This window comes from Dryobates pubescens, chromosome 24, assembly GCF_014839835.1.
Source record: "Dryobates pubescens isolate bDryPub1 chromosome 24, bDryPub1.pri, whole genome shotgun sequence".
Lineage (NCBI taxonomy): Eukaryota > Metazoa > Chordata > Aves > Piciformes > Picidae > Dryobates > Dryobates pubescens.
The window spans coordinates 6,496,648-6,511,212 of record NC_071635.1 but is presented as its reverse complement, the minus strand read 5'-3'; the positions used below and the strand labels follow the sequence as shown (position 1 = coordinate 6,511,212).

General features: G+C 40.1%; 2 protein-coding genes across 2 annotated transcripts in view; both read right to left on the bottom strand.

The window, feature by feature from the left end:
* Positions 1 to 1,171: 1,171 nt before the first annotated feature.
* ADAD1 (adenosine deaminase domain containing 1) lies at positions 1,172 to 9,923 on the bottom strand. Its single transcript, XM_054172510.1, has 11 exons — positions 9,666 to 9,923; positions 8,424 to 8,625; positions 7,892 to 8,041; positions 7,262 to 7,333; positions 6,612 to 6,737; positions 6,121 to 6,244; positions 5,776 to 5,946; positions 4,465 to 4,691; positions 2,923 to 3,160; positions 2,292 to 2,424; positions 1,172 to 1,285 (listed from the first exon to the last, which is right to left on the bottom strand). The coding sequence occupies exons 1-11, from the start codon at positions 9,921 to 9,923 to the stop codon at positions 1,172 to 1,174; spliced, it is 1,815 nt and encodes a 604-aa protein (XP_054028485.1).
* A 1,046-nt stretch (positions 9,924 to 10,969) lies between these two features.
* BLTP1 (bridge-like lipid transfer protein family member 1) overlaps positions 10,970 to 14,565 on the bottom strand; it is a 100,007-nt gene continuing 96,411 nt past the window's right edge. The window contains exons 84-87 of the mRNA XM_054172710.1: positions 14,221 to 14,415; positions 13,766 to 13,900; positions 12,734 to 12,899; positions 10,970 to 11,703 (exon numbers count right to left, since the gene is read on the bottom strand). Coding sequence (XP_054028685.1) covers positions 11,487 to 11,703; positions 12,734 to 12,899; positions 13,766 to 13,900; positions 14,221 to 14,415 — 713 coding nt within the window. The 3' untranslated portion in view covers positions 10,970 to 11,486. The remainder of the gene's footprint in view (positions 11,704 to 12,733; positions 12,900 to 13,765; positions 13,901 to 14,220; positions 14,416 to 14,565) is intronic.

Genomic DNA, 14,565 nt, shown 5'->3' with positions numbered 1-14,565 from the left:
TTGTAACACCAGAAGCTTCCTATTAGGGTTGCTGCCTCCAGTTACTATGTTTTTGAGTTGCAAAAGTCTATGTCCGTGTGGAAAATGGCCCAGAAGTGTGCAAAATGCTAACACACTGTGAAGGACATTTATTGATGCTTTAATACCCCTGAACAAAAGGCAAGACCATGCTCTAGGCTGAAATAGGATGGCCATTCTTGAGCATTCTTACAAAGCAAACATTACAGGGAGCAAACTATGCTGAATATGTGCCACAAGAAGACAACCAAACACCACCTCCCATCTCTGCAAGTTAAAAGATAGCAACAGAAAACAGCGGAAGAGAAAGAAAATGTCAAGGACAACATGTCAGGGAGTTTTGCAACTTGAAAATCAGCCTAAACTCAGCTCTAGTAAAGACTCCATGTACTAGTTAGAAAAACAGATTAAAGGACAAACAAATGCCAGAAAGAGGTCTTTGCTCTTACAACAAGAAGCTGAAACATTATTACAGCACTACGCTATGTTCTCATACATCGATTATGATGGAACAGCTTCCCAGACTGCCTCATATACAAAACCCAAGGAACAGGATGAAAGTGGCTGAAATACACTTGTGCTTCACAACAGCACACAAACCCCCAATATGGTACTTAACAACATCCTTCAAAACATTATGATAACTTTACCATATTCTTACCACAGCTTACAACAAAGCAACTTCCCTCTTGACAGGCAGATTACACAGGCAATTTGGGGAGGACTTGTCAGTAGGGTGATAAAGCAGTCTGTGGGTGTAGAGTCCAACTAAACCACCTTTTATCAATTATTTCTTTATAAAGACAGGTGTGAAAAAGGCAAGGGAAAAGAAGAAAATCAACACAGTGTAATCTTGAAACTAACAAAAAAAACCCCACAAAACATTAGTAAATCCATGGTGTGTGGGGGCTGGTAGCAAGGGAGAAGAAAGCAAGTGACATCAGGGATTTGCAAGGCTCTTGGGTACTCCCCTGAGGAAGAATCAACTTTTGGAAAAGACTAATCTGTTACAGATGGTTCAATAACTGCACTTAAATTGACAAGCAGCAGGACTGGGATGATTTTCTTGCTGCCAATATAAATCCTACAATTAAACATTAACCAGAATTAGAGAAAATATCCAAACTGCCTTGACCGACAGTCCACCTCTCACTCAGTTACTGAACTGTTCGATACATGGAAGCTTCACAATCCAGGATCCATAATTATGTTGCTCCATGGAACGCTGCACTAAGTTTTTAGCTCTTTGGTACAACTTGGACTGAATCTGAAAAAAAGAAAAAGACTTGTCTTGAAACAGCTCAAGAATGATGGTTACATATCTGTATTTTTCACCACCAGCATACATTATGCATAAACACAAACCTTGCAGAAAAGGTAACTACAAATCTTACAGCTCCTATGTTGCTGACAGTGAAAGAAAAGTGCTGAAGAGTTTAAAAACCATTGTCTTTAAATTGGGATGACAGAACTGTTCTGTTAAACATTATTCTTTTTCTGTATCTTTTCTGTTCCAACAGTATCTTTACACTGAAAATAAACATTTGGTATCAGTCAATGCAGACCTAAACTTGTGGTGAACACTGTTAGCAGTTCAACAGTCAAAACAAACAAACAGGACAAACAGGTACTTTATAAAAGCCTCAGTTTCACAGCGATTTGGGAAATAAAATTTATCTCTTAAATCACGAAGAAAAACGTGGAAGAGTACTGAGAAGTAAGGCGTTATGTATTTCCAAATACAGACAGAAGTGAGTTAACTGTGTTTACAGGAATTGAAGAATCACAGCAGCTCCTTTAAGTCATTTCTCTGTATTTTTATACCACAAAGGAAAGCCTGGGAGTGAATGCCTTTGTTCCAATAAACCATTCCCACTTTCTACTCCTCTACAATGTAAGAATCCTTCCAGAGGAGTACATTGTAGTAAAAAAAATATTTACTAAGTATGAAACAAATAGAAGACTGAAAATGAACTTATGAACAGAAAATCCCTAACCTTGTTTATATGAAACTATCTTATGTGAGGAAAATGGCCAGTAACCTCCAAATGCAGACATATGGCAGATTTTCAGAGAAGCTTTTCCAAGATTAATTCAGTAGACAAATTTCATTTGAAACCTCTAATTTCTGACCTTGTTAGGCAATAAAGGAGATCCAGTTGTTCAGGAGAAGTCTTCAGCAAAAAAGAAAGTCATCTGTGCTATCAAATTAGCTTTGAGAGTAGCCATTAAGAGACTCCTTACTAAAATGTCCTCCCCCTGTACCAGCTCACCTTGGCTTCATGGTATGTTGCAACTTGAAGCAAATCACTCCGTTCTGCTTCCTTAGCAAGCGCTCTGAAACGACTGAACATGGCTGCCTTGCAAAGGCGACTTGCCATGGAAGTGCCACTTTTGAATGGTGAGCTACAGTCAAAATAAAACAAATAAAGCTCACTACCACATACATTGCAGCTATGTTGCTTTCATCAACACAGGATTTTTTCACCCTCTAATGCCACGTGAATATGATACTACTACTACTTTCAATGAGTAAATGTAAATTAATGTGAATCAGCAGCTGTATTTCAATAAGGCAACCAAATGCATTTTTCAAGCTGGAATTCATCTGAACTCTGCTGCTATGTTTTATGTACTGCTAAACTAAAACACTCACTGCAACATACAATTGGAATAAAGATACCGATTCAAAAGCTATTCAATTTCTCATCTTGGCATTTCACTGTAAAGCTACAAGATCTCTTAAAACACAACTAATCATAGACCGCATTCACCTAACAGAAGAAAGAATCTCTCATTGGATAATACTGTGGCCTCCATGTATAGCTTAGAAAATACTCCAATGAAGAGGCACAGAACAGTAAAGCTAACCATGACTTCAACATCATAAAAACTAATTCTAACCTTTCAATGGTTTTTCCAGTCAGCCCATCCACAACCTCCAGCGATGTATCTGACAACGACCAGTTCAAACTAAGAGACTCCCACTGAAATTCTGTCTGAACTGGGTGTGCAGTGTTCACCAACTGAATGTGAGATCTGTTGACCAGGTAAGGCATGGGAAGCTCTGATAGAAGTGCATCATCAACACGCTGGTTTATAGCTATTTCTAGCCCTTTTGTATCCTTGCAATTTCCATTTCCTATTAAACAAAACCAAATCAATCACATATAAAGTACATCACACTAAAAAACAGAAAGACAAAGAACATAGATGTTCCCTTTGGGCTACATTCTATTCACTTTTCTGCACTAAATCCATGTTTGGAAACACCAGTTTCAATATTCAGCTCACAGAAATAAAATTAATTCCCAACTCCTCCAGAGGCATCCTTATCTTCATCAGATACCTGCTTTCTGGAAAAATTTTTCTTCACCAACTGTTTAATGTCTTAAATGAGAAAACACACTATGGAGTTTGCCTGAGTTACTCCACATTCAGTGGTATTTCTGACTGCCTCCTTAAATAGGCGTATTTTGGCCCACTGTATGTCAAGGAAGGGTCTTACCATTTCTACTAAATAAAAGGGCAGCACGCTACAGATCATGTTTAGTTTGTATAACATTTAAGTGAGCATATCAGAAATTTTTAATCAATTCACAGGTGCCCAAACTTCAGAAAGAACAGGAAGACATTCACCAACTCTTGCAAGATCTTTTGGAGCACTTCAAGAACCTTTTTCTGTGTTAGGAAAGCTGCTGCATCTTCAGCCCTTAGGGAACTCAGTTACCTGTGTAGCAAGTCTTGGATTACAAATACTGAGAAGCAGCAGCACCTGAAAACCTTCACAGTAATACCCATTAACCTAATTCCACCACACAGATAACAGCTATAGGAGTTCCAGTGTCAGTTTGGGGTCCTTGATACCCACAAAATCCTGAGAATTCACTATCACCTCAGTAATCCCTAGCCATCAACAAAACATCCATTTGCTATCCATAAACCAATACAAAGGCAGGGAGGCAAGGGAGCCACAGACTGTGGACACCACACAGTAAGACACGTGGGGGGAAACTGGGAATTTTCAGTCAAACATTGGCAGCTTTTCCAACACTGCTCCACTCTACAGTTAGGTGACTAACATTGTCACTTCAAGTCACCATACCTGACTGAAGAGTTAACACAGTATTTGTCACACTTGGTATTTTCTCAGTATCTGAGGTTTAGTTTGTTATAAAACAATGCTGAATTTCTTCTGTTACTCTAGTAAAGGAAAGAATTTGGCAAGCTAAAATAAACCCAAAATGACAGAAGAGCAAGACTGAGTTTTACGCTAGGGCATTTCAAAGATGAATGAAAAAGAAATATACCTATCTACTATCTTTTCAGACAACACTGTAATTCTTTAATGAACCACCTCTGTTTAGTCCATAGTTTAAAAAAATGTAATCAGATTGGAATACAAAAGCACACCAAAAACCCCACTGGAATTTGGGTTAGGCTTACCTACAAGAATACTGCTGATGTACACTGGTTCAATGAAGTGACTCAGTAATGCTCCCTGAACTCCAACCACTTCCCACTTAGTTAATTTGTCACTAGCTGACATACTGGTCACTTTAATAGTTTCAGGTGGACAGCACACAGCTAGGTAAATCTTGCCTTCTACAACAACATGGAGACTCAGTTCTTCATTTTTTTCGTAGGCAGACAGAGACTGTGGTTTGAGAGGTCTGAAGTAAGACAAGGAAAATGTGAGAAAGTATTCTAATTAAAGAGACTGTGAGGTGGTATCCAACACTTTCTCAGAAAACAGCATCTGGATTTTACATTACATTCAATATTTGTACATTTTAGAGACATCACATTCAGCTGCTCAGCTGACATCCTGTCTTAGAAGAAAATACTTCCCAGAGTTTGTCTCAAGAAAGTACAGAAGGGACAAAAAGCTCCGAATTTTATGTCTGTCAACTATTATAGAGTAGATTACAGACTGCATCCAGTCTCATCAACTACTTCCTTGGACGAGAAGGCTATGACGCTGGAAGCAACTGAACCCCTTCTGAAGTTCTAACAGAAAAGGCTGTCCCAGTCAGCACAACTTGCAACAAACTGGCTGTGACCTCCAGCTCACAACTGTGCCTTCCAAACATCCCAAACACAGTATGAAAGTAGCTTTGTATACAATGAAAAAGCTACAGCTTGCATGACTTACAGTGGTGCAGTGGTATAAATGTCCCTGCAAGGAGCACAAAAGGACACTGGTAAACCAGTGGCTGTGGTTGTTAAATGTCTGAAATATTCAAAAAGAAATGCCCAGAAATTCCATAGAAGTTAGAAGTATAAAAATAAGCACAGGAATTCATCACATTGAGTTTTTCTCATTAACTTTTTTCCTACAAAGCAAAGCAGTAGTCTATAGTTTGAAAAATTCAAGCGGGCTTATACTCCAGGCCTGTGGTGCAAAGGATGATGTTAAGCAACCTGCTCACTGATTAAATCAATGATTTATTAGTATTTTAAATAGTATTTTGGGAGGGAAACTAACAGGTAAGCAGATCTGTCATAAACAAAGCATTGCCCTAAAGCAACATCCCATGTAAAACTTCTTGCATCATCGTCTTGAGCTGTATCTCACACACTTATCTCCACCACCTAGAACATTAATGTCTCCAAAACACTGGAACAGTTCAGAACAGCCTCCTCCCCTCAACCGAAGAAACATGAGACAATGCTTGTTTTCTACACTCGCGTGTCTGTCGCTGCAAACAAATTCATCATCTACCACATCATCTCTGGAAACACCAAGATACTCACAGCTCTGATTTTAACTGAGCAGTTCCTTTTGGAAGCTGATTCATGTAGAGAAAGAGAGTTGTATTTTGTTTAAGGGTAAGGAGATTCGAGCCTGGTGCTGTGCAAAATATGGATTTCTCTGCCCTCGCTGGATTTTCATGATAGAACAGCAAAAGATGTCTATAGAAATACCTAAAAGAAAGTGTTAAGTAAATGTGAAAAACACTACTTTGTTTACAAATATAGGGACATTCCCCTTCAATTCATTATCTGAAGGTACTAACTACAAAATGCAAGTGCTCTTACATCCACATTTGCAAAAGTAGAACTGCGGCTACAAGAGTACTGGTAACAACACATTCTCACCTGAGCAGAGAACGCCTTGCAGCAATAATGGCATGGCTGTCGTGCAACACTCTTCCAGAACGCTGAAAGTACTGACTGTAATTACATTCTCCTGTTCCTAGAGCTACAACATCATACCCTCCACCTAAAAAGCAAGCATTTATTTTCATGACTGTGGTGGCTTAACTTTGTGTGGTTGCCAGGTGCCCACCAAGCTGCTCTCTCACAGCCCCTCTTCCCCAGCAAGTTGGACTTGATAATCTTAAGCCTTTTCCTAAGTAACCAATGCTATGAAAATACAAAATGAAAAAGTCTGTAGGTCAAGATAAGGACAAGGAGATCACCTGCCATTTGCCACCATGTGCAAAACAGGCTCAACTTGGGCAAGAAATCATTTACTACCAATTAGATCAGAAAGGCCTTAATCATGCTCTCTGGGAACACCAACAGCCCAGCTTTTTCACCCACTCCCCCCAACCCCCCCCCCCGATACTCCATCAAAACAGACTTGCCTTTTTTAAAGATGAAGGCAGCCAGTGAACTTCCCAAACTATGGTACTCAGGATGGTTGGCAGTCAGGCTGTTAAATACTTCTTCAAGTGTTTGTGAAAGTTTTTGATATATAAGCTGTCCTCCTTCTAAATAAAAGTCAGCAAAACACAAACTGGTAGGGGCAGGGAACAGGTATCATCGACCACTTGTAAAATTAGAGATCTAAACACATGGTAGAAACACCCACTTTTGGGATTCTGAAGACTATCAGGATGGACATGAATAAATAAAGGACAAGAATATCTCAATACTTTAGGCTTAATATTCATGATGATAAATCTGGGATATTAACCAAGTCTGATCACCTACTCCATACAGTGTTTCAAGTAAGGGAAGAAATCAGCGTTTCTACTTCTGTCACCAATTCAACACTTAAACTCCAGCAGTCTGAAGAAGTTGTGTCCATTGGTAGAACTGACGGTCAACTGCCTACTTCAGTGACACATTCTCACAGCATTCTTCAAAAAGATGCTGTTAAACAACAGTAACTTCATAGAATAATCACTAAATGTTTGAAAAGAATTTTTTAAAAAGGAAGAAAAAGGAAGGGAAAACCCAGGCATTTTCTGGGCAATCTGAATCAACAGAGAAAGCCAAGACTATTCCTCACCACAATCAATCCTTGAAACACGAACAGTATTTGCTGTTTGTGTCTGGGGCTCAGCAGGAATACCAGAAGGACCTAAGAACACAACATTATTTCAAACTGGCATGGACATTACAAATTTCAAAAAACAGATCTCACCCCCTTTCCATCTAGTTCAGTTACTAAGTGTCTTATGAATGATCCCATTTTCAATTCAACAGAACTATTCAGGCACAGCACTATTTAGGCAGCAACCCTTAAAAGATAATAAATGTTATGGTAACCACATTTTTTTGAAGTAGTAACTCAGTGTTGAAACCTTTTAATCATAAAAACTACAAACCACTTAGGATCAACTTCATATTGCTGCTGCCTAGTAAGCAGTAAATCAAGTGCAACAGCAACAAATATGTTAATTCCTTCAGTATTCTCTGTTCTGTGCCACAAACTGATGCCAAAAAAAACCAAACCAAAAACAAACCCCAACAAAACTACTTTAGACCTATACAGCAAATAGCTCTGCCCAAAGGATTCAAGAAACTGACAGAGGCCCTGATAAAGAAATGTATCATGAAACTACCCCCAGGGGTTCTGCACAGGAAACCTTTAAGCCAAACTTTGCAAGTTCTCCTTAGGTGTTGCCATGGTATTTACCTGACTCTCCAGGCTTCAGGCTAAGCAGTTCATCAAGAGCCAGTTTAGCTGCATTTAATTTAGATTCCTTCTTGTTTTTCCCTTGTCCTGTCTTGTAGGAAATTCCATCTATCACAGCACAAATGGCAAAATAAGGCCTTATGATATTGCCTTTAAAGGACAAAAATAACAAACAATTAGTAACATTATTTTAAGGTACTTTTATTCATAGCTTTATATAGTTCTATTAACTTGAAGGATAAATATGAGGCAAAAAAAACAATTTTAGCTAAACACAACTCAAACTTTCCACTTCCACAAAAATTGTGGTGGCTTTCACTTTATGCACCTTTCTCAAAGTTCTGGTAGTATCCTGAATGTCACACGATTCATCTTGATCAAATTCTGTAGTAACTCATGCGTCACAGCCAGGGCAGCCACAAAGCAACACAGTAAAAAAAATTCACTGCTGTAAGTAACATCAACACTAACTGCAAAAGTCCGATCACCTCAAGGATAAGCAACCATTTTGTTTAAGAAAAGAAGTGTTTACCTGCCACATTAGTTTCTTTAAATTCAAGTTGTGCCTGGTGCATTTGTGCAAATTGATGTAAGGCAGACACTGCGTTTATTGCTCCCTGTTCATATCTTGCAATGAACTCCGCTAGGTCTTGCTTTGAAGGAATTGCTGATAATAAGAAAAGTTTATGAAACAAAGTTAACAGAATAGTCTCCCAGTAGTTTAAATCTACTTGCTTTTTAAAAGAACAAAAAGCATATTTTTTCACTCTAGAGTAATACTTCTTTGTACTGAATCATAAATGACCAAGATTAGCAATTACGGAGTGTGCCTCCTCTTTCAAATCTATCAAAGCTTTTAGTTTAAGTACTAAATCTATTAACTTCCAAATACAGATACTCCATGTAAATGCAACACTCCCCTCCCTTCCAAATCAGCAATCAAATTAAAGGTGCTGATAGCACAATCAAAACAATGGAGCCTGTGGTTTTTCACACAGAACTATGAAGTAGTGGAATTCCCTGTCACAAGGCACTGTGAAAGTTTTAGCAACCACACACACTATTGAAAACCGAATTAACTCGAATAAACTCGGCCACGAAACAGCTGAATAGAGACAGCAGCTCCGGATGAGACAGCTAGGACAGAAGATGGGGAGAGCTGCACTGCACATGCACCCTGACCCCAAAGGTCCCCTCCACCACCACAATTAACCACATTCAGAACTGAGACAGTAGGTGGGTGGATATTTCATTTGTCCTAGCATAGAGCCCTCATGCTTTTCAGACGGCTACGTGAAGCAAATTAGTTGTTTCATAAGATACATAAAAGTTTTGAGACAGTATCCTGAGGCAAATCCACACTTGGGAGTTTCATTCAAAAGCCACTCTTTCAAGGACCATGCTCTACGTGGACAATTGTCTTTAACCTGGAAATCTGTAAAATAATCACTGACCATTTCCTGCAGCATCTACTTCTGGGAATCATGTGTTCTTTTGCATTTAATAGAAAAAAATACGGGTTTTAATCTGGATCAGCTCTAGGATAGATGGAATATTCAGCTTCAGGGTTGCCACATACTCAAGCACAAGCATCTCCCAGCTAAGAAAAACTACAATAAAACTTATCTCCAAGTCTCATAATTGAATCTCTAACAAACTTCCCGTATGAAAGGCCGTAAGATGAAGAACAAAATCAAGTAGATGCTATAAAAGTCATTTAAGAAAACACAGCAGTAAGAACAGAGGGTTGTAACCTTTCAAAAAACAGAACAACATAAAAGTTACTTTCAGCAGCATTAACACTAGTATTTCCATAGCCAATCTCAATGTGTAAACTGAAAACTATACCTGGATTTTTTGTCACTTCTGGTGCACTCCAGCTCTTAGAACGTGGAAGTTTGGGCCTTACAGTCCAAGACTGTGACTTCTTTAAGGGTGGCCACCTAGGAGTCCAACCTGGCAAAGTTGTCTTTTGCATGGGGTCAAAGACAGGTTTTCCAGGGCTCTTAAACCAGCCATTGCTACTAGTCATTTCTAAGTAAACTCAACAGTAAATACAGGAAATGTTAGAGACATACTACAAACTATGCTATTTGACAACAGCACTACAGGCAACTCACACTCAGCTTCCAAAACCCAGACAAAAGAACATAGACTCGGCCTCCCTTCAACCCCTCCCCTTCCCTAGCCAGCACGGAAATTCAAACCCACTTCTCCTGTTAACCATGCTTTCAAGCAAGACTTCGTGTGGCTCTGCACCTCCCCTCACAACCAACTCCAAGGACAACTTACTACCTGGCTCTTTCGGGAGCAAAGTGAAAAGTAGAGCAGCAAAGCTGATTCCCTCTCCAAGTTCCCACGACCGAGCCAACGCTGGAGTTAACAGCTTTAGCACCTGCTCTTCCCTCTTCTTATGCTATGAGACCCACAGCTGTAAGGCACGGCCGTCCCGCTGCCGAGGCGCTTGCACACCACGCGCACCTGAAACCCGCCTGAGTGAAAAGCGGGACGAGGCGGGGACTTGCCCGGGCCCACCCACCACCGCGGGGAGCGCTGAGGGGCGGATGAGGAGATCCACCGGAGCCTCTCAAGCCCATTGCTCACACGGCAGGTCTCGCAGTACCTAGCCTTTTGCGGCTGAGAGGGGCGGTACGCGGCGCCGCCATTTCGTGTAGGAGGCAGATTCCCCCTCGCAGCTCCCCTGCCGCCCGCCACGTGCGGCTGAGGCGTGAGGGGAGGAGAGCGCGCGCGCCTCATCCTGGCGCAAGCCGCGGCCAGCCCAGTGCCTGCCTCGTGCGGGCGGCTTCCCGCCGGCGCAGACCAGTAGGGGAAGGGGCCACGGGCGGCCCAGGCCTGGGCCAGCGAGCGGGACCCGCTGGGGGCAGCTGCTCCGTGACCTCCTCCAGGCAGGAGGACACAGGGAGTGGGGCCGGCGAAGCATCCCGGCCCGTTTACTCCCTTCAGGCAGCTGGGGCGACCCCTCGGCTTGTTTCCAGCCGCCGGTTCTCGGGGTCACCTCACTTAAATGATACTCGATGCAAAGTTACACTGAAAACACCTCCTTCTTTTTTTTTTCTTTTTAATCAAGAAAGTTGAGCAACCGAAAAAAAAAGCCCTGTACAGTAGTTAAATTTTATTACAAGTGTAATAAACTTAATGATTTTTAGCACTAAGGCAATCACAGTTTCATAAGTTATATATATATATAATTTACACAAGTCTACATAAACAAATCAATTTACCAGTCACATCAATGAGGGGTTTCATGTTATGGCAAATAAAGTTTATGAAAATTCACAGTTAATCTGCAAGTATTTTAAAGATGCAGGAATAATATTGCACATAATAAAACAGTGGACTCTGAGGAGCAGATTTACAGTGTTCCAGATATTCCTTCACAGAATATACATTGGTCATCATCATGCAATAACTTCAAATACAGAATGGTATCATGTACCACAGTAAACAGTTACTCACAATGTAAGTTTTAAATAGAGTAGCAAAAAGCTGTTAGGTTTCTCTTTAAACCATATTTAAATTCTTATAATAAAACACTTTGATAAAATCAAACAATTACAGTTGTCACATTATACTTTTAGTATTCTTCTTTGTCCTTTCCTTTCTTCTCCTTCTCATCCTGTAGTGCAGTACCAAGTTTCTTTATAAGGACAGACAAAACTTTGTCCAAAGGATCCATGACACCACGCTGCAGCCACTTAGGAATAGTAGTCCTTGCATGGTGAAAGCCCAGCTTTTGGAGAATGTAGTCAACACCAACAGGGTCAATTTTTCTCCCAGTCCAGGATATTAATCTAAAAAAAATGGGTAGGAGACTCAAATATATAAACACAACAATTGGTGTTTGTATAAACATCCATTTTTACCACTCTTATTTCTGACCAATTTAAGGTCAAGAGGCATTGCTTCAAACTTAATTTACACAGATAAGCTGAAGATGACCAGTGGGACATCCTCTCAAAGGAAGAGGATGCTCAAGAAGGCAAAACCCCCAGACTGGGCTACCTCCAGATCATGTTTAAATTAATTATTACTGCTAACACAAAATGCCAGCTGTCCCAATTTGTTTAGTGTGGGTGGATGAGGGGCTTTGATAATGTCCATGAACACTGAGGTGCTCCAACAGTGTCAGCAGAGGTTAAAACACAAACTGACATGGAGAAAAGTAATTTTCAGTGATTAGAAGTGTGTAGTGAGAGCAGTGAGCTGCTATACACTCACCATTATTTTCTTCTAAATTTAAATTGCCATATAGCAACTAGCATATAGTGCTTTTTTATTTTATGGTAACTGCTTAAAAAATGCTAAACTGCTTAACTGGAATGCTAAAAGTGTAGAACTGCAAGATGAAAAACTGTATGGCAAGAAAGTGAATGGACTGTTGTAGTACAGAGTGAAACACAATAATCTGATATCCTTAATGAGTTTAATTTTACTGTACCCTAATTTTGAAAAGTCTCCAAGAGCATCTATCTAATCTAGAATAACAGTGATCACCATCCCTGATAGATGTGGTGCTTAGTGACATGGCTTAGTGATGGATTACTTGGCAGTGCTGGATTAACAGTTGGACTCCATGATCTTAAAGCCTTTCCAAGCTAAGGGATTCTGTGACATTACAATAGATAGTTGTATTATCCAGCTTTTATCCTGTGCTGCAGCAGGTATCTTTTCTAGGAGCACTAACAGTCAAAGGTGTATCTCTAATAGCACCCACATGATTGATCCTCTTTGGAGCTAAACAGCATCAGCATGGAAAACTCTAAATACAGATAAAATGAAAAATGCATAGATAGAAACATTGCAGAGAAGCCAGCTTGTTACCTGAGGGTGGGTTCCAAATGCCAAGTATTGCACATAAATTCTCTCCAGTCAACTGTAGTGTAAGAAATGCTTTCCTCTGCCTCCTTGTCAGTGGAGCTGTCCTCGAGAGCACCAACGGAGTTTTTCTGGCCCGGACGAGCAGCCAAAATGCGAGGAGGAAAAATTGCTACAGAAGGGAGAGAAAGACCCCCAGAGCAGTCACTCATGAGCATCTCACTTGAATTCTCTTTGTACATCATTAAAAGAAAGTAAAAGCACAACTCTCAAAGAGAGAATAAGCTTGTGTTTAAATTTTGTAGAATTTCCAGCAAATGGTTTTGGTTTGAACCAAGTGCTAGTAAAAAACATCCTAATAATAGACACTGGGTAACACTGCAGTGTGGGAACCCTCCTTCTCTCTGTCAGCACAAAGCATCCACATTCTTTCTAATTCAGGAGCAAGATTTACTAGCACAAGCTCAGTAGTAAAGAAGGAAGAGAAATCCAGAAGTGTATCTGTTACCTACAGCATGCTACACTTAGGTGCTGCGTTGGGGATGATGGAATTGGTTTTGAACCTACACCTCATAGCAAAGTGCCAGGCAGAGATCCAAGGACAGTTCCCTGCACAGTAGTGGTGTGTCAGTGTAGTGACACTCCAAGGTTCACAAGCAGCTACTCTGCCTCCAGTCCTACAGGAGGTGACTTAAAATCAGCTCAAGTATTTCCCTAACAATGTTGCACTTGGAGAACTGCCAAAATACCTCTTGACTTTCAGTCTAAAAGAACCCAGAAAAAAATGTTTTGTTATCACAGGTTTAAATTTCACTTAGTGATTGAAAAAGAGGTAATTACCATTTCACAGCACTAAGTCCAGATTTCAAGAACATTTAATACTGTTCCATTTTATTTCAATGGAAGAAAATGTACACCTTTTTTTTCTTAATTCAACTTTTAATAAGTCAATTCTATTTCAATGTTTGAAAATATTTACTATTAAATAGTCTGATAACTGCAGATTGTCAGGGGAGTGTTACCTCATAAATAACTTACCTTTCTCTTTTTCTTTTAGATAAGCAGATACCAAGTCATGCAGAAACATAATCAATTCAGCATCCATAGTTACACAAATGTGGTCTGTAAATTCAGTTACAACACTGCATTCCACCTTTGGTTTAACACTTGTATCTACAGGCAGATAAAAATAGTTATTAACACATTTCTAAGTATATACAGATTATGTAAACATATATGGAATTTGAATGCAGATCACTTGAAAATGACATTGCTTTTACTGAACCAGAGGCTCAGAAGAGAAGAACCACCACTAGATCTTCACTCTATCAACAGAATTCTCTCTACATTTTGTGAGATAATGGCATCCTTTTCTTGCAGATCTGCAGTATTCTCAGATTAAATCCTCTTAACAGCATGGAAGCTTTGTATTTAATTCTTCATTTATGAGAAACAGCTCTGGATCAAGAAAAACCAAATTAAGTTTACTGCACCTTGTAATGAAGGCTCTTGAGGCTCCTGAACATGAATAGATTTGAAATCCAGCTGCATCCTTGGCAATGCAAAGATGGTTTCAGTTTCATGGTTGTAACTGGAGCCACCCCTGAAGCCACTTAGCAAACTTGAGCTTTTCACTGTTGTGCTGCTCTCTGGGTTGTTAGCATCAACATTTCGAAGCAGGTTTAACTCTGCACAGAAAAGAGGAAAGTCTGGATGTGGCTGAGGCCCTGTGTCTGGAGACATTCAAGGTCAGACTCAATGTGGCTCTTGGCAGCCTGATCTAGGTGGAGGTATCCCTGCTTACTGCAGCGGGGTTGAACAAGACGACCTTCAGGGGT